Below are 18,760 nucleotides of genomic sequence, written 5' to 3' on the forward strand. Positions count from 1 at the left end.
TGTGTGTGTGTGTGTGTGTGTGTGTGTGTGTGTGTGTGTGTGTGTGTGTGTGTGTGCGTGCGTGCGTGCGTGCGTGTGTGTGTGTGCGGTGCGTGCGTGTGCGTGTGCATGAGTTAAATTCTTACTCTCCTCAGCTGTCTCTCCCCAGTTTAACAAAGCAGAGAGGCTGACAAGAATGTTGGAAGGCTGCAGGCTGTCCACGTACAGGTAGTAAGAGCCCCACTGTCAGAAACGCACACACAGAGACTCTCTCAGTATAAATGCTCACACACAGTGCAGATAGACAGACATGTGCACGCACGCACACACACACACACACACACACACACACACACACACACACACACACACACACACACACACTGAGTGAAATGCACCGACGTGCGCACACATTCATCACACACACACTCCATAGCAACACACCATACACTTTACATGTCAAACACAGCTAGTGCAAAGGAAATAAGTGGAGGAGACAACAAAGGGAAGAAGTGGAGGAGGCCACAGGGAACAAGTATGAAACCAAGGCAACAAAAATACAAGGAGTGAAGGAGGGCGAAGGACAGCAGAACCACAGGGAGGGATGATGGATGGATGGACAGACAGATAGAGACTGAGACTGAGGCTGGGAACGATGACAGAGAGGGAGGGGCAGAGGGAATGAAGGAGGAGGTGCGGGGGGGGGGGGGGGCTGAGGGATTAAAAATATCCCACTCTTTTTAACCCATTCAATCCGGGAACGCATCTGTGTCATTTTAGATTTCTTTGGCTATTAAAAAATGGCAGATATACAAGCTCATAGCACAGCACCGACTGCCGCACTATGAGTTTGTAGATCTGCTATTTAAAAAGAAAATCGTTAAAATGTGTGCAAATCTTTGAATATATACAAACAATTTTTACTCAAATCTTTGCTTTTGGGGGTCCCTGGAACAAAATATTTTGAGATGGGGGGTCCGTGGACAAATACAGTACATATCATTTTGGATGGTCCTTCACATGAAAAAAGTTTGAGAACCACTGATATTATAGCAACATCAGTTAAAAGTTGAGTTAAAAATGTTCGCTTTAAAAAAATATGTATATTCAAAGATTTGCAAACATTTTCAAAATGTTCCAAAAATAGCTATGAGCTTGTAGATCTACTATTGTTGAATAGCCAAAGTATAAAATAATGGTTAAAGTGGTTACACAGATGCGTTCCCGGATTGAATGGGTTAAGAGCAAGAGAGAGACAGAGAGAAAAAGACAGACGGACGGACGGACAGACAGACAGACAGACAGACAGACAGACAGACAGACAGACAGACAGACAGACAGACAGACAGACAGACAGACAGAGGAAAAGGAACGATATCAGACAGACAGACAGACAGAAGAGGAAAAGGAACAATATCAGACAGACAGACAGAGGAAAAGGAACGATATCAATATGAAGAGCAAAGGAGACAATACAAACGTGACTAGAATGAAAAAGCCACAATTGCTATACTCTATACTCACAGACTATTGTAGTCTGTGAGTATATGGTTAGGTGGCTTGTGTTTGTTGTTTTCTGGTCATCATGTTTTCTGGTCCTCACAAGAGAAACGGTTGTTTATATTGTTAAAAAAATATGTTAGCTTACAATTAGGAAAATATCCAGGTTGGAGTCGGGTTAAGTCTAAACATATAGTGGTTAGGTTTAGTGGTTGGATTTATGCTGCGACGCGTTGTGAGCTTCAGCTAGATCAGCTAATTTCGATAGGCAACACCAGCGCGCAATTAAGTATAACTCAGGCGTCAGTGTTAAAAAATGATTAAACAAATCATAAAATTGCCGTCCTAAAATATTGATGTCCTCACAAGTATAGTAATACAAACGCGAGTGTGTGTGTGTGTGTGTGTGTGTGTGTGTGTGTGTGTCTGTACTTGAAGGTGAGCAGTAGCAGATGAGGCAGTAGCAGTAGAGTGGGTAGAGGTTCCAGTGCAACTGATGCCTGCGGGGGTTGTTTTGGACAACATGATGTTCTGCAGAGAAAAGCACCAAACTGTTAAGAATAGAATGGATACATACAAAATTCAAAATCAATGCGTCACCTTTATCATCACAGACATTATGGGAATGACAGTAACTGATTAACCACCTGTTTTAATTTCAAAATCTGCCGAGTTTGAAGTCAGACACATGGACAGAGATTTTGTGCATTCAGAGTTAGATAGGATATATGTAGAAAGACAGTAGCAAGTTGATGTCTGATGCTCACCTTAAAATGTGTTTTCTGAACATGGTTTGGGTATATCTGCTGTTTATGGAACACCAAGAGTGTCCTGGAAAAAGTAACACTTCACGTTAGCTGTTTGTTTGTGTGCAAAATTATTGCAATGTTAATTATTGAATTAGTATTCAAGATCTTTATCGTCGCTTCTCAAAATCAGTAGCAAAATGAGCAGCCTGATAGCCAAGTGGTTAGGGTGCATACCACATGGGCGCAAAATGGGCAAAAACCATGTGTCCCTGGTTTGATTCCCAGCCCATTAAATGATGTATGTCATTCTCCTACTCTCTACATATTCCCTGTCTCTCCACTAAAGGCCTAAAATCGTGTTTCTTCCATTGAAGACAGAAGAGAGGGACACAAACCTTGGTGTGTTGTGTGCAGTTTAGTTTCTAAGACTTCTCCCATTTACTGGAGTAAAGTAAATTTCATGGTTGATGTACTGTAGATAGTGTGTGCCAACACAAACGTCATAATGCCGCAAAATATGAATAAACACTACTTGTATTTTCATTGTTGGCAAGTGGCCATGGTATAAGCGGGATAATCCACTGTGAGCCATGTGGATATCGAGCATGTAATTCAAGATAGGCCTGAACCTACCACAATTATTGCGTTCTAGATGACAAATAAACTGTGCTTTGAAGGAGCAGGATGTACGTATGTTTCAATTGCTTTTTATTTCATTGGGCTTTTAGTCCTTATTGATCTACAAGCTCACAACACGCCACACCTTATTAGCCTGGCATGGCCAGACCAATATCACTGTGTAGATATTAGTCTAGAATCTCTCTGTGAAACCTGCATTTCGAAGGGGCGGATTTAAAAAAAATCTTGTATATAGTATACAGTACTTTATTTATTTACTATTTATATACTCCACTTTGAAAGCCACTAGATTACTGCACTATTTGTTTTCCCGGTAGTGGAAAAGGACATGTGGGTCCTGAGGCTAGATCAGTTGTGAAACAGTGTGCATGTCAATGAATGCTTCAGTGACTGTCTCTCTCTCACTGGAAGCATTTAGCAAAGTCATCCAGGTCGACCCAGGTCTCCTGCAGCATGGGTCCAGCATCTGATCGGTCCTGGGGTGTTGTGGGTTCCTCAGTCACCGTCCTGGGTTGATCTGGACGTGGACCCCCAGGTGAATCAGCCACATTCTGATCTGCAGGATGAGAAGGCACTAACCCTCTGAATAGGCAGCATTGTACAGCAGAGATATCTGTTTTCAACAATTGTTTTGGATAATGACATTTGAGGGTCAAAGTAAAACGTGTAATTGATCTAATAACATTTTAGTAGTTGAGTAATCGTTTTTTTGTGATGTACAGTATCATATAAACGTGCTACTTCCACTTCACCAAAATGTGAAAGCATGTCTTTGTTCCATGTTCTAAAGTGAAACGTTATGTAATCGTATTAGTCAATTTTACTGTCATTTAATGGTCTACTCTCAATGAGGAATGTGTCATCTTTGGCAGGTGGACAACAATTGCTTTCTATTGACATTCCTCTGAAACCTCCTGTCTGAAGAAATGCTGTGGGCAACAGAGCGCCATTCCTCTCGTGACTCAAGAGTTAGTTATCGTAGACTTTAAATCGCCATCCTAAAAACGGTCAAGCAGCAGTAGCCGATCTCCCACACAAACGGCATAGTCTGAGTGCACATGCACGAGCACACTCCCACTCATCTGCGCCCACAATTCCCATGCATGCACAGCCAAGTCAGAGATTATGCACACAGACACTACTTTCACACCAACGCGCTAACCCCTAACCCCCTGCCCTAAAATAACACACTTGTATATAGACTCATGGAAACAGAATAGACTCTCTCACACACACACACACAGTTTTTTTTCTTTCTGCCCCTGAGCTCTACTCAAAGCGAGCGTCTGATCATAGCACTGAGACGGCCAGGGCCAGCGTTTCAGCTGCTGAGCAATGGTGGTCTGCGCGCTCAAAACTGCAGGTGTTACTAAGCAACTAAACGGGGGCAGAGCGAAGGCGGGTAATTGGCTGCTTGTCATGAGGCATAATTCCAGACCCGTCTTCCAACCGAGTCTCTTTGGCAGCCAACGGACGGATGAAGAGGAGGATGGAAGGGAGGAAGAGGAAGGCGAGAGCAAAAGAAGACCCCTCTAATCTCAGCATTAAGGCTACGTTAAAGCAATATCAACCACGTCAACCTATAACGGAGACGTACAGTATAATCTTTAAATTGGAAATATTGCATCGTGGTTGTATGCGTCCGTATATTATGTAGTGAAGACTTTGAAGGAATTTAATAAATATGTGTTGTTTAAATAAGTGTAGTTTTTGGCTAAATGTAAGTCCTCAATATATTAAAATGTATGAGACATGTTTTGTGAGGTCACAGTGACCTTGGCCTTTGACCACCAAAATCTAATCAGTTCATCCTTTTTTCCCCACAATTTTGTAACCCTTATTTTTTCACCCAGTGCCAATGCCTAAGCTGTAATCCTGGGCGCTACTCTCCCTCTGCCAGCCTGGGGAGAGCCCCATCAGTTCATCCTTGAGTGAGTTCAACTGGACATTTGAAGAAATTCCCCCTGAGATCAAGAGAATGAGAATGGGACAGACGGACGTCACACATGGATGGATTATATTCTCTACAAAATGAGTGGAGTGGCATTAGACCAGAGGAGCTAATACCGTTGGAGGTGCCTTTAACGCCCTTCTTCCTGTCCTCTGCAGTAACCTAAAGGGGGGAAGAGAGAGAGAGAGAGAGAGAGAGAGAGAGAGAGAGAGAGAGAGAGAGAGATTAGACTCAGTGGTGTAAAGTAACTAAGTACATTTACTCAAGTACTGTACTTAAGTACAATTTTTTGATACTTTTACTTCTACTCAATTACATCTCAGAGGCAAATATTGTACTTTTACTCCACTACAATTATTTGAAAACTCTATTTACTAGTTACTCTGCACATATTTTATACATAGACTATTTGAAAATAGCCGATATACAAGTGAGCTTGTAGATCTGCTATTTTCATTTTATTATTCAAACATGTTATTACTTTTACTTTTGGTACTTTAGGTACATTTTGATACCAATACTTTTGACTTTTACTCAAGTAAATTTTGAATTCCGGACTTTTACTTGTAACAGAGTACTGCTACATTGCAGTATTGATACTTTTACTTAAGTAAAAAATGTGAGTACTTTTTCCACCACTGATGAGACGGAGGGAGATGCATGAACACAGAGAATTGGTGAACATACAGTATACAGTAAATGCGCCAGGGATACGCCTCCGCCCTCTAGTGATTCCATGCCAGCTGTGGCATTGTGCCGTTGTTCAGCTGAGCACCACAGGAGATGAGACATGGTTTAATGTGACAGGGGCCACTCCTCCCCCAGCTAAAACACCACTGGGGGAAACAAAAGCTCTAATTTACTTAGCCTGTCACCGACTGACAACAAGCTATAATGTTTAGCAATGTTATGTCTCATAGAAGCGATTCACACGACATCACCCATTTCACGCTAGTCTGCCCAAGACAATTAAGAAATACCATAGGATGGCTAACGACATAACGAGTCATTATGGAGTCCTTGAAATACCCTCGCCTGTCTTGTTCTCCTCAAACATGGCAGTGCCAGTGAGAGGTGCAGTCTGGCACCAAGGCACTGCCGGTGCCGATGTAATAAGAGTACAGTGTGTACCTTCCTCAAAGCGCCTTCGTGGGAACTTTTTAAATGGTGTGACCTCAAAGCCACCCAAACTGCATTCAGAAAGTGTAGGTGTGTGAGAGCATGTGCACATTTGTGTATCTATTTGTGCATTTGCTGATAACAAAGTCCTAAAGCACGTCAACATCCAGTCCATTCACAGTATGTCACTTTCTTTTTATTGTGTCTTTCTTACCACAGAGGCAGTTGCCCAGAAAAGTTCGCTGAACTTAAATTTAACTTCAGGTTTAACTTAACAGCATCAACTTTAGATTAGTTTAGGTTCTCTCTAGGGATGAACAAAATTTAAATTTTGGCGGATACCAGATTACTTGCATGGTCAAATCGACCAATAACGATACCCATATTGCTTCTATTAGTTTCCATTTGGGTTTACCTTACACCTGTTACATGGTAACTGTGATTCTGGGTGCAGATGCGGAATTCTAATGAACAGTGTATTCTTATTACCTGATTTATCAAACTATGTAAATATTAAAACTTTTTTAACAGTTTTTTTAATATAATAATAATCATGTGACTCAACTCAATGTATACTGTACAGTACAGTACTGAGTTACATAGATAACTTAACAGATGGTATAATTCACAGCTATCATTCTAAAACTCAGGATGTGTTCCAAATGTAAGCAGTGCAGCAGGTCACAACTATGTTCACTGAAACCAGACTGCACTGTGGGAAATGTGGTTCTCTTGCACAGCTAACCTGCAGCAAAGAGGGGCTTTGGTGATTTACCGATTAGCCACATTCCAAGCACATCAATGGTAAAAAAAAAAAAAAACTCAGCTCGTTTACATTAGGGCCACATTCTTTAGCCTTATGCTAAATTGGTCCAGCAGCGTATTAGGGACATCATGTGAGGCCACCTATCCTGGGTGCCACACACAAAGGTTGTCTCTGTTGGCCCGGGTTGAACCAAGCGGGTCAGAACAGTGACAATTCCTTCATAATTGACCTATTGTCCGCGACGACGCACGTGACTGAACACATGCTGACAAACACATGTGCACATGCCATTATGAGCCAACATACTGTAGAAATGTGTGGTAGCACATAATATGTGAGACCACGTGAGTGTCACACACAGTGTTGCCAGGTTCTGTGAGAGAAACAAGCAACCAGGTCTAGGCAAACCAGCCCAAAAGAAGCGACTATGGGCCACACGAGCACTTTAACATATACATCAGCTATTTGAAAATAGCAGATCTACATGCGATGCAACGCGTTGTGAGCTTGTAGATCTATAATAAGCAGATCTGGCAACCCTGGTCACACATCACATGCCCACACACTCACTCGCCCAGATTACTGTGTCCATACCGTTCTAGCCAACAACCAACTCTATAAGTGTCCACAGTTACACAAGAGGGCGATTAATATGAACTCTATTTTTTCTCTGGGAACTAAGAGTGAGGTATAATAATGAGCGCCCCAGGAGACGCAGGCACTGATGGCTCGCCACCTAATTGCGCTGCTTTTTCCATCAGCAGAGTACGCGACCTCTCCCTTTTATGAAGCCCACGCGCCCCGTTCACCACCACCACATACACCAGAGAATCTCTCTCTCTCTTCATCTCGCTCTTTCATCTAGCTGTTCCTATCCCTGGTCAATTTTCTTGCTTACCGAGATCCCCCTCTACTCTGTGTGTGTGTGCGCATGTGCGCGTCCCACTATATTTCCCTCTTTAGTGCAGATATGCCCCTGGTCAGCAGTGGCTTGGCCTGGGAGGCATTAGCCGTGACATTGAGACTGGAGGATGACAGCCTCTCTCTCTCACACGACAACAACAGAGCTCCGACGAGCATTCAGCATGCAGTGCACTCACATCAGATATACTGTAGGCAGTCAGGGAACGGAGGACGGAGAGTAGAGGAGGGAGGGACTAGTTAAGAGAAGTGGACCCCCGCCCCCCCCTCACCTTGTTGGCTAATCTTAGCTCATTTCTGTGTGTTTGTTTCTTCACATCTGACTGACGGCTGCACATACAGTATACATTTTATTAATCTGAAAGCCAAAATGCATTTCTAAAACATACAGTGCAACATTGCACATTTGTGCCACCCACTATGAGCAGAAGTGAAAGCTCTTTTTGAGGTGTGCTCTACAGAGGCCCCACAAAATGCAATTCCAATTTGGGGATGATTGGATGTTACGTTCATGATATACAATTTGGCTTTAGTTTGGTAAGAAATAGGACCAATTATAATATAATATAAGCCAGTTACAGACAAACAGCAAAAATGTGTTGCATTTGTGGGTCACCCTATAGGACACACACACACGCACGCACGCACGCACGCACGCACGTGAGAACATATGGCTGCCTCCCGGCCAGGCGGCAGCCATATGTTACATATACATACATTAAAAAGGGTATACATTAGAATTCATGACTCCATACAGTACAGTACCTCCATGTGGTCAGAGCCACTGGGGGAGTTGGCGTTGTGTTCTGCTGTGTCAGGCTGCTTTGTCTCCTCCTCCTCAGCAGGGGACACCAGAGTGGAGCTGCATTGTCGCTTTCCACAAACGCTCTGCTTTGCATCTCTGACAACAATGAGAAACACATTAACACATACAGATATACAAATATACATACAGTATAGCTACTAGGGCTGGTAAATTAATATTAACATTTCGAATATTCCTCGAATATGGGGAAAATATGTATATTTGAATATGAAAATGTATATTTCTTTATTTGACAGGGACAATACAAAAAACAATGTATCAAGTTCTAAAAACAAACAAAATGTATGTTTTATTGGATCCGAGCACTTGTATACTATTTTTTTGTATTGTCCCTGTCAAATAAACATAAAATACATAAATAGTAATAAATTAATAATATATATTTTTCAAACAATAATAATATTTGAATATATTCGAATATCTGCCAATTTTTAAGACCAATATTCGAATATAATTTCTGAGGAAAGTTACCAGCCCTAATAGGTACACACTTCATCTAGCATTCACTGTAAACATGCATCATATAGACAGGTCATACTTGTGATCTTGTAGAAACAGATGAAGTCTACACATTCATAAACATTTACGTGCAACTCCAAGTTCACATTTACATTACTGTACATTTGACATTAGTATTACAGTATTGCTTTATTTCAGCAAATCCAACAGCAACAACAAAGCTGATTTGATTTTTGCCGTTAGCGATGTACAGTAAATGATGGTACATGTGACAATTGTTGAGTCTACCAGAGCTGGGAAAACATTGTATCTGTTCAGAATTTAAACTGGATAACACTGTGGGCTTGGAAAAGATCCTAACTGCTGTCAAAATGGCACATTGTTACATGTACATAGTCTTGTTCTGTGGTTGGTTGCACTAAGGGAGCCTCCACTTAATGCAGTCCAGAGGTTCAACTAAAGGTTGATGGATGAGGAAGTAAGGATGGAAGGAAGAAAGGTAGGAAGGAAGGACACAGACAGACAGAGGGACCAGCAAACTGATGGAGAGCAAAGAAAGCTGCTTATTTGTTCATTTTCAACATTTAATCTCCTCTGCGTACGTACAGTTCAGGGATAGGGCCAATTCCGCTCTTGATCCTGTAGAAGAGGAAAGGGCTCGAGACCTCAATGAACTGGTCCGGTTTTGGCACAGCAGGCTCTACGAAGGTAGGGAACACACACGCACAAATACACAATAACAGTCACCAGTGCTTTAACACATCACAGCCTCTTTTTTGGGGCCTTTTATGCACAGATACGGCCATGCCAGCATTGCCAAATCTAAAACAACACTGAAGCCACAGTACGATCCTTTGCATTTTAGCATGCCTCCCTATGGTTCTAGATCCCTTGCATTAACACTAAGACGGCGTGGCAAGTGGCTAGCCATCTATGAAAAGGTCTGTATGTGTCTGTGTCTGTGTGTCCATAGCTAATCTCGCAAACCCCTGGACCGCCAACAGCGTACAAACTGTATCTGAAATATTTAACTCAATGAGGCTCTGATCTGGCTGAAATCTTGCCCAAATTTGGAGCCATACGTAAAAGATACATCACAGACGATTGACAACATAGGTTGGCCACCTATGTGGATCTCGAGATCCACATAATTAGACTTCTAAAAATCCTTCCCTCAATCTTCCTCCCGTCAACGCATCAGCCTGCTGTTTGCTCCCTACGCCTCTCCTTCAAACCAGATACCACAGGCAGCGCTTCACTTCATCCGTCCTTCTTCGTCTAATGATTTCTCTGCTCTGCTCTTTAATCACCTCTGGGCTCATCAGTGTCCAGAGTCTGCTTGCGGGGGCGGATGAGTTTCCAGCGGGGTACAGGGAGCGTTTTTGCCGGGGCCTCTAGTGGACACGCCCGGGTCTGGGTCAGCAGGACAGTGTGACTGTAAAGCTTGGATAAACCGTACCGGCGTAGGCACTCTGAGGAGTCCGACTGGTCACACACACACACACACACACAGACACAGACACAGACACACACACACACACACACACACACACACACACACACACACACACACACACACACACACACACACACACACACACACACACACACACACACACACACACACACACACACACACACACACAATACGAGAATACATACTGTGAATGAGTCTCAGTCATCTTAAAGACTAAATCTAATCTAAGTCTAAATCCAATTGTGAAATTATTCTAATCCAAGATGGGATTGATAGTATACAGTAGACCAGCAGGGGCTGGATGTTATATTATTTGCACCCAAACAAAAGAAATACAGACATCTGTACAGTATGAGGTGCATCTACTGGAACAGAACTGGTACAGTACCTGTATGTTGCTACAGAAGTGTCTATTGAAACACCATCAAATGTTACGTATAATATTTCAAATCAGATATCATTGTATACATTATACGTTTAAAATTATGTAAGTGTATGATATATATATATATATGTTACAGTATGATTGGAAAACCAGTCAGATTGAAAAAGGAGTGCTTGTTTTCTTTGAGTTCACTTCCCACGCTCCCCCATGACAGGGCGGGCCCCCCGTCAAAAAAAGAAATGACCTCTCGGAGGTACCGAGAGTAGGGGGGGGCGACGATTTACGATTCTATCGGGACATAACTCATACGGCGCTGAGTCGGCTGAAGGTGACTTCGCAACACTTGGCGACTCGCTCACCTAAGCTCGCTCGGATTTTCAATCTGACTGGTTTTCCAATCATACTGTGACATATACACACGCAAGTTGATGACATTGCATTTTTTGTTTGTTGTTGTTTTGTTATCGTTTTTTTTGTTGGGAGGGGGGCATGATTTCCAGAGGGGAAGGGTGCAGGTGTGACTTACCATCTCACCAAGCACAGAGCTCCTGTTATTAAGAGCATTATAGCTGGCACACACCAGCATCTCTGGGGTAGGAAAACACATACCTGAGAAACACACAAATAAGTGCATGTTAAATACAGTATACTCACAAGTATATGAGTTTGTGTAGAGTACTGTATGTGATCTTAAATCCTCCAGGTTTTCTATATCTGTATGTCATTAAGAAAGACGGTTCAAATTCCAAATGCCAATAAAAAATCCAATATCCTAGAATCTTTAATATAAGACAATTCTTTACTAACCCGGTGTAAAAAAAGAAGACAATTCTGGGACCTTACCTCTCACATTTGGAACAAACCCACAAATAACATGAGAAACTCTCAACATGGTATAAATAAGGCACACATACAGTATCCTAGCACAGAGAGCCTTGTTGTAGGGTCCACCTTCTACTGCCAATCTCACTATGTACGAAATGAGATGCATATAGGCCAGAAGACATGGAAAATCAATTTGACGAACCATGGCTGGAGTCAAGGCAGATGAAAGTGCTGCAGGATTGCTATAAGCTAGACATGAAGAATAAGAATGAAGTGGAGGTTACATACTGATTTAAGCATTTCAATTTATGGATGCAACATATCTATAAAAAAGAAAAAAGAAAAAGAGAGAAAGATCGACAGCTAGAGAGAGAACATTGTGGTTAATTTGCCTGGAGCACAAAAGCTTTGCAGATCTATGCCAATTTATGTACAGTACGTACTGTATGCACTGTATGCCACCACATTACGTTAATCTTCAGCACATTAATTATTGTAAAACAAGAGGGATTGTAGGCGAGAGAGTGATTAGGGTCAGCAATATCAGGTGGGTGCATACGAGAGAAAGAGAGAGAGAGAGAGAGAGAGATAGAGAGATGGAAGAAAGACCCTTCCTTTTCTAAATCAAATTGTCTAAGACCTCGTCCTTTACCATGAAGCCATGGGATTTTAAAAGCCTTTGAGGGATTCGTCAGGGTTATGTCAATTTAATATATTGAGTTTTTGAGATTTTTAAACATGTTTCAGCAGAAATAATGAAATAAGCCACATATTAGAATATAAATTCTAATAATACACGTATCTTTGGGTTTCTGATGTTATCGTATTTGCTGGGAAAATAAGAGATTCTACACAACCAAGAAAAGTTCTTTAGAAGGGATGCAGGCACACCTTTCGCACAAAAAATGGACAGCAAAAAAAATTAAAGTGGCCATAATCGATGTTGCACCTGTATCTTTTAACATTCTAAATTGAATTACGGTGAATTTCTCCTCCATAGTAAACCTTTATCTGGCTCTAGGACCCTAGACGACTCGTGGCCACAGGCTGTCTATTACAGTTAATGTTTCTTCCCATTGCTCTGTCAGATCTTAACCACACGTGACGATGGGGCCTCCACTGCCCTGTTGGCTTGCCAAATAATTCTCCATATCACCCCCCCCTGTTGATTTATTTATACCTCAGATCAACACATGCAGCAGGCCATATTACAGGGCGGAGTAAACAGGAAATGAGGCATGAAACGGGCAGAAGATTGCTTGACCGACGTGGGCTGTTTTACAATGCAATACGCAAGGGCCAACCTCAGGCCCATAAAAAGCTCGATTTACACCTGGTTGTGCCTGGTCGTGTCACCAAAAATAGCAGACCTACAAGATCACAATGTGACACATTGTGCTTGTAGATTGTCTATTCTTGATGAGGCACGCCGCTAAGTATAAACTTTAGTTTCTTTATTATACTATACTATACTATAGGCTTTAGTTTCTTTATTATAAAGTACCACCAGGGCGGTAATATAAAATCGCTGTCTCAACGTCGGGCCGGAGGATCACTGGGGGGGGGGGGGGGGGGGCAAATAGACCCTTATGGGTCTGTAACTCTGAGAGTGTGCAAAGGGAACCAAATGGACCCTTACGGGTCCATTTGGTTCCCTTTGCAGACTCTCAGAGTTAAATAAACAATGAGAATTTGACAGTGCCGATTGCAGTTCCTCAGAGTTACAGAGCCGTAAGGGTCCAATTGGGCCGCTGGTGTTGAAAACCAGTGATATAAATGATGCAGGGGTATGGGGATGATTATAGTCATTCGAGGACAGAATTATTGATAGGCGTTTTCAGAGAGAATATGGAGCGTTTCTGTATGACAATGAAATATTCATCGTAATGCCCTTATACTATACTTGAATAATGTATGCAGAGGGAGGAACAGTTAGTTTTGTACGCTTATACATCCAGATAAACACAACTGGTGATGCGGCTTAGTAGATGGAAAACACTTGAAAGTAAAAGATGTTCAGATTCATCTGCTTGAGTGTGTGTGTGTGTGTGTGTGTGTGTGTGTGTGTGTGTGTGTGTGTGTGTGTGTGTGTGTGTGTGTGTGTGTGTGTGTGTGTGTGTGTGTGTGTGTTGTGTGTGTGCTGTACTATACATACTTTCTGTTGTGGGCTGATTGGCTACATTGGGCTGTGGGGGGACACATCCGTCAGTCTTCTTGTCGCTTTCCTTCAATTTTTTCTTTGCAGAATCTGCTGAAACGTTTATGTGAAAACGAAACATGTAATATATGGAGGAATATGAAAATAAAAGTGTACTTAAACAACAATATTTAATCATTTCTCAATGAGCTAACCTGGATGAAACAGCCAATCATGATCAATGAGCTCACCAAAACACCCTCTCTTACTTACTCCCAAGTGAAGAAGTGTGTTTGTGTCAAGAGAATGGATTAGCCAGGTCAGTAGTTCTCAACCTGTCGGTCGGGACCCCAGGTGGGTCCCCACATGATTTTGGGGGGGTTCCCAGATGATAGTGAAGTGACAATTTAAAGACTTTTAGGACTTTTAATACCTAAAAAGAGACCATTACTGCATCAAAAGTAATCAACAGCCTATACTATAAAACATTGGCCCAATTCTCAAATAACATAAGAGGCAGAAAATTAGAAAATAGCCGATCTACAAGCTCACAACGCCTCGCGTTGCGAGGCGTTGTGAGCTTGTAGATCGGCTATTTTCACAATATTTATCTGTGGAACGGAGTCAACCAAAATGGTGGGTCCCCAGTTCAAATAAGATTATTTTGGGGGGTCACGGCCTGAAAAGGTTAAGAACCACTGAGCCAGGTGACCGCGCACTGATATGGGCAGCGGTGACGTCTTGACGTTGGAGCGTCGGTCACAAGTCTATATGCCAGCCAATAGTAGCCTGGTTCCATACCATAGACCCCGCCCACTCTCTGAGTGGACTGCCTCTTGGTCTGAAGTTGTAAATGTGAACCTAGGACTTCTCCGGTACAAAATGCGTTGTCCAATGAGAGGCGGAGGTGGGCGTGGGGATCCCTTAAGCTTGGTTTAGGGAATTTCTAATCCCCTGCCCCTTGTAATCCCCGACACTGGAGCCAATTTCAGACTGAAGCTCCACGGAGCTTCAGTCTGATAATCAGCCAATAGTGCACTGAAGTCCTGACATCACTGCCAGGAGAGGGAGCTGTTCCTCCGGTTCGTGGCTTTATTTTTTGTGTTGAAATCCCCATTGGAGAATCTTAGATCACGTCATATAAGAACTGTGTTCCAAACATAAACACACCACCCCGCCGATTCTGTCAGGGGCTGGCTCTGCATCGTTTATGATATTCATTCACATTTGATACAGCCTGTTTCTAGAGAGAATTGAATGAATTATGCCTTAAAAGTCCGGAACTACACTTCCGGGGTCTGAAATTACTGTCACTTCTAATATACGCATGACACGTCACAAATAGCCTCGGAAACCCATGGCTTTTTACGTCACGAATGACGCATCACGCTCCATCAAAACAATTGGATCTGTGAGCTCGTTGCTCATGATTCATAAACAGGGGTTACATACGTAACAAATTTGTTTTTTCTCTGTTGGTGGTAATTAGCAGATTATGATCACAAGCCCTGAGCTTAATTGGGTAAAACACACATAAATTACCTTAATTTTATCAATGGCGTGGTCAACTCACTCAATTAAGTGCCCGAGGAGTGTGTGTAATCGAGGCGCATGGAATGCATGCTTGCATGTGTGTGGTTTGTTTGTGTGTGTGTGTGTGTGTGTGTGTGTGTGTGTGTGTGTGTGTGTGTGTGTGTGTGTGTGTGTGTGTGTGTGTGTGTGTGTGTGTGTGTGTGTGTGTGTGTGTGTGTGTGTACCTTTGCTTTTCGCTGGGCTCTTCGTAGATGGAGGAGGTGTTTGACTTTTGCAGTCGTTCAGGGGAGAATCCGTCCTCACAGCTGATTCTTTGGCCAGGAGCTCATCCTCTGTGGGGTGTGTGAATTTGGGAATGGATTCTTTTAAGAAATCCCACACTTTTCCTATACATCTGGACCTTTAGTGGAGGATAACAGGAAAAAATCTAAGAATCACTTGTCTTTGTATGATATCCCATGGAAAATGCTCTAGTTCTTGAAGCCTTAAGTTTAACACAACAAGGCTGATAAACAGAATCACATAGTTTTATTTGTCTTTATTGGTTAAGATCCCCATCTCTAGTCACTTGACTGGTGGAACTATTAAGTGTGTGCTCATCACTGCCACACCACTGCAGTCCTAGCATCATTTTGAACTCCAAGTTGGCACTTTTTAGCAGAATTCCTCACATACTATAAAATGACTACGACTATAAAATCTCTTAGTCTAGTATAAATAATAATAGCCTACAAAATGATTGCTAATGGGATCTCAGATTGATAAGGTGATCATGAAAAATGTACTATCTACATCCCTAATGCTAACTGTCCATACTGTTTTATTTTAATGTGTATCTTATTGTCTCCGCCAGGCTGAAGGCGTGGCAGAGACTATGTTTTGCACCCTGTCCGTGTTCGTCTGTCCGTCTCTGGACAGCTAATCTCCGGCACTGTTGGCCCGATCAACGTGAAACTGTGCACACACACTCCCTGGATGCCACAGCAGAATCTCTGCCCCAAATGTTTCACATGGGCCTGTTATAGCGCCACCAGGAGGCAGATCTTTGCAAAACTATTTATTTTATATTACTCCAACAGATTTTGTCTAAACAGCACGGAAATCGGTACACAGTATCTCTGTAGTCATTTGATCTCTCAGATTTTTCATATTCCATCCTGATTGCCGAATTGCTGGCCTACAATAACCTACCTGACCTGGCGGAGACCTGTGCTCCGAGGAGCACTTTTTCTAGTTTTTAGTTATTCGTTTCATTTTGTTGTATTTATTATGCATGTATTCACGTTCAGGACTCTTGGATGAGTAGTCATCCTTGAGCTAAAAGAGGTCCTTATAAAAACTAAAACTCAGAACTGCACCATCTGTTATGTATGCTCAAATTAGAACATTTTAACCAGGTTGAACTACACTGGTATGACATTTCCCTCTGTGTTGAACATGCATTCGAATATAGCATGCACTGACCGCATAAGTACATCTGCAAACATGCATATTTAATGTACTGTATATACACATCACATATGTCTGCAAAGCCAGCAATATGCACATGTCATATTTTACTATTAGACGTTTAGTATTTTCCGTACATCTCAGGGTAGAAAAGCCTCAGAAACGTAATTTCTCCCACAATCAAACTGATGTCCTTGTGTGGGAGGTCCAGCGTTGTCAACAACAAATGTACAGCACCTCAAACGTTAAAAGTTAAACCCAGATAAGCCCAATTCAAAATCACAAAAAAAACAACGTGGACCTAGGCGGATGTCAGGATGGTACGATCTGAATATGCTTCCAGTAGGTTACGCTGGACTATGAGAGGCAAAAGCCTGCTGACAGTCTGCTGGACTCTCCATCTGTGTAGGAACAGCCAAACAGAACCGGTGAAATAATCTATCTAGTTGACCAATTAATCACTAAGCCTTTTATGAAGGAGAACCCGATATGGATATAATGACATCAATATTCTCTGTGCGTCATGACGAACAACAGACTTGCTTCACTTGCTTTAGCAAATTTTCTTGTTTTGGGAGGTCTGTAGCTTAGTTTTAGTGACATAGAAATGTTGAAGAACCAAGAGGTGCAAGCATAATCAAAATGGCATTGAATGAGGAATCCAATTAGAGTCTTGAGAGCGCATTTCTTGACAAAAGAGGAAATCTTGCCTAAAAAACGTGTTCTTTGATTGACTTTCTTGATCACTTTTGATGACATATTTTCATTTTAACCTGTCGTTGTTGTCAAGAATACAACACAAATAGGTAACCTCTTCTTTGCTTAATCTATATTGTCAACTCTGACCTTGAAATCATTTGCATTGCTAATGGTATGAAGTTATCCAGGATATGATATTATCCAGTTTCAGCAAAGTATTCTTACTACAGTCTCTGTCTGAAATAAAGCATAGGTTCAATCTCAGTTTGGTACACCCAATAACCACTTTTATGCCTTTTTACAAGTACGTCACTTTATACAAGCTGACATTATGTTCCCTCCTGGTGGACCAGTACGAAGTCCGTTAGATAAATGTCTCACTCAGCTTACACAGCCTAGAGGTTTTATTTCTTATTTTTATCAGTTTATGGATACTTGGAATAAGCATAACATAGATAATGTAATATCAACCTGGGAGAAGGACCTGATAACTCACTATGAAATGGCTGACTGGAAGGCAAGCATTCTTTCCTGCCTCCAGAACTCCATACATTTGAAATAAGTTTGACCCCCTCCCCCATTGTTCTGTCTAGAAAATGTATTATTTTTAATTGGATCATGGATAAAGCACCAACAGTTACACATTGGTAACATTTTACCCATTGAGAGAAGGAGTGCTATGTCTAAAGGCAATGAAGATGTCGTCACCAAAATTTGGAAACTTTTACTTGACCACTTACCATCTGGATTAAGTTCCGGATTGCAGCTATAAACAAGACTAAGTGAAACCTTGTATATGGCTAGACTGTGTATGAGAGTTATCCAGGATATGATATTATCCAGTTTCAGCAAAGTATTCTTACTACCAAGCCATAGGTTTGGAATGAGATGAACCACTGTAAAGGCCGTTTGAGGACGTAATTGAAGCCCCTGAGGGCATAATCGAAGACTGTGTGGAGCCGCTGTAAATGGACCCTGATGAGGCAACACACACCAGTGGCAATCCAGCCAAAAAGTGGAGAGTAACATACAGTACAATTACAGTATACGTTTTATGAATTGTGTTTGTGTGCATGCACACACACGACACGAATCAGCCAGAAACCGAACACACACACACAAGACACACACACAGACACACACACAGCTTACTGACTGTGTGCATTGCTAGACACCACAGGGGACACACAATGTGCTTAGTGCCTGTGTGCATTGATAAGGACCACAGGAGGTCCACTAATAACAGCTAACCTGCTGAGGCAGAGAGAATAGCGCTCCATGCTCCCCTCCAAAACATCGCTCGCCCATTACAGTTACATCCCTGACAAGCAGACATTCCATTCTCC

The 18,760-nt window shown here is 42.1% G+C and overlaps 1 protein-coding gene across 1 annotated transcript in view; it reads right to left on the reverse strand.

Annotated features, from left to right (window-relative positions):
- Positions 1 to 18,760, reverse strand: part of adgb (androglobin) — a gene marked incomplete at both ends in the record, with an annotated part of 81,618 nt that overhangs the window by 54,058 nt on the left and 8,800 nt on the right. Inside the window, 10 exons of the mRNA XM_084082099.1 lie at positions 126 to 222; positions 1,912 to 2,010; positions 2,247 to 2,310; positions 3,273 to 3,423; positions 5,950 to 6,008; positions 8,385 to 8,525; positions 9,516 to 9,609; positions 10,220 to 10,394; positions 11,298 to 11,359; positions 15,491 to 15,666. Coding sequence (XP_083938225.1) covers positions 126 to 222; positions 1,912 to 2,010; positions 2,247 to 2,310; positions 3,273 to 3,423; positions 5,950 to 6,008; positions 8,385 to 8,525; positions 9,516 to 9,609; positions 10,220 to 10,394; positions 11,298 to 11,359; positions 15,491 to 15,666 — 1,118 coding nt within the window. The remainder of the gene's footprint in view (positions 1 to 125; positions 223 to 1,911; positions 2,011 to 2,246; positions 2,311 to 3,272; positions 3,424 to 5,949; positions 6,009 to 8,384; positions 8,526 to 9,515; positions 9,610 to 10,219; positions 10,395 to 11,297; positions 11,360 to 15,490; positions 15,667 to 18,760) is intronic.

This window comes from Gymnoscopelus microlampas, assembly GCF_963454915.1.
Source record: "Gymnoscopelus microlampas genome assembly, chromosome: 16".
Taxonomy (NCBI): Eukaryota; Metazoa; Chordata; class Actinopteri; order Myctophiformes; family Myctophidae; genus Gymnoscopelus; species Gymnoscopelus microlampas.